This window comes from Ailuropoda melanoleuca, unplaced genomic scaffold (genome assembly GCF_002007445.2).
Source record: "Ailuropoda melanoleuca isolate Jingjing unplaced genomic scaffold, ASM200744v2 unplaced-scaffold75153, whole genome shotgun sequence".
NCBI lineage: Eukaryota > Metazoa > Chordata > Mammalia > Carnivora > Ursidae > Ailuropoda > Ailuropoda melanoleuca.
The window spans coordinates 1-4,059 of record NW_023250674.1 but is presented as its reverse complement, the minus strand read 5'-3'; the positions used below and the strand labels follow the sequence as shown (position 1 = coordinate 4,059).

Sequence of the window (4,059 nt, the reverse complement as noted above, 5' to 3'; positions counted from 1 at the left end):
AGCCATTGCACTACTGGGTGTTTACCCCAAAGATACAGACGTAGTGAAGAGAAGAGCCATATGCACCCCAACGTTCATAGCAGCAATGTCCNATGTGGAGAAAGGGGATCCCTCCTACATTGTTGGTGGGAATGCAAGTTGGTACAGCCACTCTGGAAAACAGTGTGGAGGTCCCTTAAAAAGTTAAAAATTGAACTACCCTATGACCCAGCCATTGCACTACTGGGTGTTTACCCCAAAGATACAGACGTAGTAAAGAGAAGGGCCATATGCACCCCAATGTTCATAGCTGCATTGTCCACAATAGCCAAATCATGGAAGGAGCCGAGATGCCCTTCAACAGATGACTGGATTAAGAAGCTGTGGTCCATATATACAATGGAATATTACTCAGCTATCAGAAAGAACGAATTCTCAACATTTGCTGCAACATGGACGGCACTGGAGGAGATAATGCTAAGTGAAATAAGTCAAGCAGAGAAAGACAATTATTATATTATTTCTCTCATTNGAACTAGGAGGATCGGTAGGGGAAGAAAGGGATAAGAAAAGGGGGGTAATCAGAAGGGGGAATGAAACATGAGAGACTATGGACTATGAGAAACAAATTGAGGGCATCATAGGGGAGGGGGTGGGGGAATGGGATAGACTGGTGATGGGTAGTAAGGAGGGCACGTATTGCATGGTGCACTGGGTGTTATATGCAACTAATGAGTCATCGAACTTTACATCGGAAACCGGGGATGTACTGTATGGTGACTAACATAATATAATAAAAAATCATTAAAAAAAAAAAGAAAAAAGAAAAACACTAAACTGATACTATTTCTTACAGTGTTTGAATCATTTGTATTCTTATTTTCCCTATGACTTTACAGTATGTGCGTGTCTTCTTGCACAAAGGAATGGACTAGTGTCCCAAATAGGGGGAAATATGAAAAAGCTGTGGAGCTTTTTACAATAACAACATGACGCAGATGCTCTCGGATCACTAGGTGAGCATCTCTGGAAGCTGCAGGAGTCCCTGGACTTAGATTTTGAGCACTCACTTGCATTAGAGCATCAGGTGAGGGAATTCCCTTGAGAGATGTAAGGGGAAATCTGAGTGAAACGAGAAGATCACAATCATCTTAAAAGCCCTGGCAGTGAAAGTCTCCCATTAAAGGGTCTTCCCGCCCAGTCATGTGGAGTCATGGCCCCTGCAAAGCACCTTCTTCATTGCTCCCGTCACATCCTTGTTCCGCAGTGTATATATGACAGGGTTGACCATGGGGGTGACGATGGTGTAGAACAGAGAAACGAACTTGCCCTGATCCTGGGAGTAGTTGTTGTTGGGCTGGAAGTAAATATAGATGGCCGAGCCATAGAACAGGGAGACCACCGTGATGTGGGATCCACATGTCCCAAACGCTTTCCTCTGCCCTGCAGATGACTTTATTCTTAAGACCGCCCTGACAATCTGACCATAGGAGACTGTAATTAATGCCACAGGGACGAGGAGAATGATCACACCAAGAAAGAAGAGCTCAAACTCATTCGCAGTGGTGTCAACACAGGCAAGCTTGAGCAGTGGGGGGACCTCACAAAGGAAGTGATCTATTTTATTTCTCCCACAACGTGGAACAAGGAAGATGAGCGCTGTCTGCAATGAGGAGTTGGCAAAACCAATGACCCACGATGCGGAAGCCATGAGGGCACAGAGACGGGGGTGCATGACCACTGTGTAGTGCAGGGGCCTGCAGATGGCTGCATAGCGGTCAAATGCCATGACCCCTAAGAGAATGCACTCTGTGCAGCCCAACCCTAGAGAAACGAAGAGCTGAGCCACACAGCCACCAAAGGAGATAGACTTGTCTGCTCTCCTGAGATGAACCAGGAGCTGCGGGACAGTGCTGGTCGTGTAGCACAGGTCCAGAAAGCTCAGGTTGGAGAGGAAAAAGTACATGGGAGTCTGGAGATGGGGGTCCAGGTGGGACAAGGCAATGATGGTGGTGTTTCCCAGCAGAGTGAACAGATAGAAGATCAGAAGAACCACGAAGAGGACGAGCTCCAGCTGAGGCCAGTCCGAGAAACCCAGCAGGATAAACCCAGTGAAAGAACTGCCATTTTTCTGTTCCATCCTCTGTTAGCACATGTTTCCTGTCAGGACGAAGCCTTTAGCAAGTTTTAAAAGAAATCTTCAAAAAAATAATTGGTGGGGGTAGCCTATCACATTATAGACATGACCATGGGATATTAAAAATAACTATTTCAATAAATGATTGAAACTGACATACCTTATACCAATTTAGTTCCACATTATCACGAAAAGTAAATCTTTAATGTGTAATATAAGAAAAGTGAAATAATAAACTTTGTGTTGCCATCAGTCATAGGGATGAAAGGTCTTTTGGTCTGCATGTAAACATTGTGTCAGAATTACCTCTGTAATCGTAGTGAAGAGAACGGCCATATGCACCCCAATGTTCATAGCAGCATTGTCCACAATAGCTAAATTATGGAAGCAGCCGAGAAGCCCTTCAACAGATGACCGGATAAAGAAGATGTGGTCCATATATACAATGGAATATTACTCAGCCATCAGAAAGGATGAATATCCACCATTTGCACAGACATGATGGAACTGGAGGGGATTATGCTAAGTGAAATAAGTCAAGCAGAGAAAGACAATTCTCATATGGTTTAACTTGCATGTGGAACATAAGGAATAGCAGGGAGAACATTAGGAGAAGGAAAGGAAGAGTGAGGGGTGGGAAATGGGAAGAAGAGATGAACCATGAGAGAATATGGACTCTGGGAAACAAACTGAGGGCTTCAGAGGGGAGGGGGTGGGGGATTGGGATAGACTGGTGACGGGTAGTAAGTAGGGCACGTATTGCATGGTGCACTGGGTGTTATACGCAAATAATGAATCATCGAACTTTACATCAGAAACCAGGGATGTACTGTATGGTGACTAACATACATAATAAAAAATTTTTAAAAAAGAATTACCTCTGTAAGATATTATATTTATGGAAGCTACGCATTTGGATTTTGTGTCCTTATAGTAGTAAAANGGATTAAGAAGATGTGGTCCATATATACAATGGAATATTACTCAGCCATCAGAAAGGATGAATATCCACCATTTGCACAGACATGATGGAACTGGAGGGGATTATGCTAAGTGAAATAAGTCAAGCAGAGAAAGACAATTCTCATATGGTTTAACTTGCATGTGGAACATAAGGAATAGCAGGGAGAACATTAGGAGAAGGAAAGGAAGAGTGAGGGGTGGGAAATGGGAAGAAGAGATGAACCATGAGAGAATATGGACTCTGGGAAACAAACTGAGGGCTTCAGAGGGGAGGGGGTGGGGGATTGGGATAGACTGGTGACGGGTAGTAAGTAGGGCACGTATTGCATGGTGCACTGGGTGTTATACGCAAATAATGAATCATCGAACTTTACATCAGAAACCAGGGATGTACTGTATGGTGACTAACATACATAATAAAAAATTTTTAAAAAAGAATTACCTCTGTAAGATATTATATTTATGGAAGCTACGCATTTGGATTTTGTGTCCTTATAGTAGTAAAACAACTAAACCTCAGCCAGNAAAATAACTATTTCAAAAAATGATTGAAACTGACATCCCTTATACCGATTTAGTTCCGCATTATCACGAAAAGTAAATCCTTAATATGTAATATAGGAAAAGTGAAATAATGAACCTTGTGTTGCCATCAGTCATAGGGATGAAAGGTCTTTTGGTCTGCATGTAAACATTGTGTCAGAATTACCTCTGTAAGATATTATATTTATGGAAGCCACGCATTTGGATTTTGTGTCCTTATAGGAAAACAACTAAACCTCAGCCACAGAGAACGTGAGACAACCACCACTCGATTACGGTGTTTACGTTTGCCTGAAGATGCTTAAAATTACCACATCAATTTATCAGGAACTCTGAAATTCCTTGGCCTTGCATAGTCAGGTGGAATCAGAACTCTCAAATCCACTGGCCATGACTTTCCTCTTCCTTCTGCAGATTTCTGTTCCACACATTATTAA

At 42.7% G+C, this 4,059-nt stretch overlaps 1 protein-coding gene across 1 annotated transcript; it reads right to left on the bottom strand.

Annotated features, from left to right (window-relative positions):
- Nucleotides 1-1,180: 1,180 nt before the first annotated feature.
- LOC100469299 (putative olfactory receptor 2B8) lies at nt 1,181-2,119 on the bottom strand. Its single transcript, XM_002931337.4, has one exon. The coding sequence runs from the start codon at nt 2,117-2,119 to the stop codon at nt 1,181-1,183; it is 939 nt and encodes a 312-aa protein (XP_002931383.2).
- Nucleotides 2,120-4,059: the final 1,940 nt, after the last annotated feature.

What these genes read in the sequence shown, in the direction of transcription:
- LOC100469299 (XM_002931337.4), bottom strand. Translation starts at nt 2,119, where the DNA reads ATGGAACAGAAAAATGGCAGTTCTTTCACTGGGTTTATCCTGCTGGGT.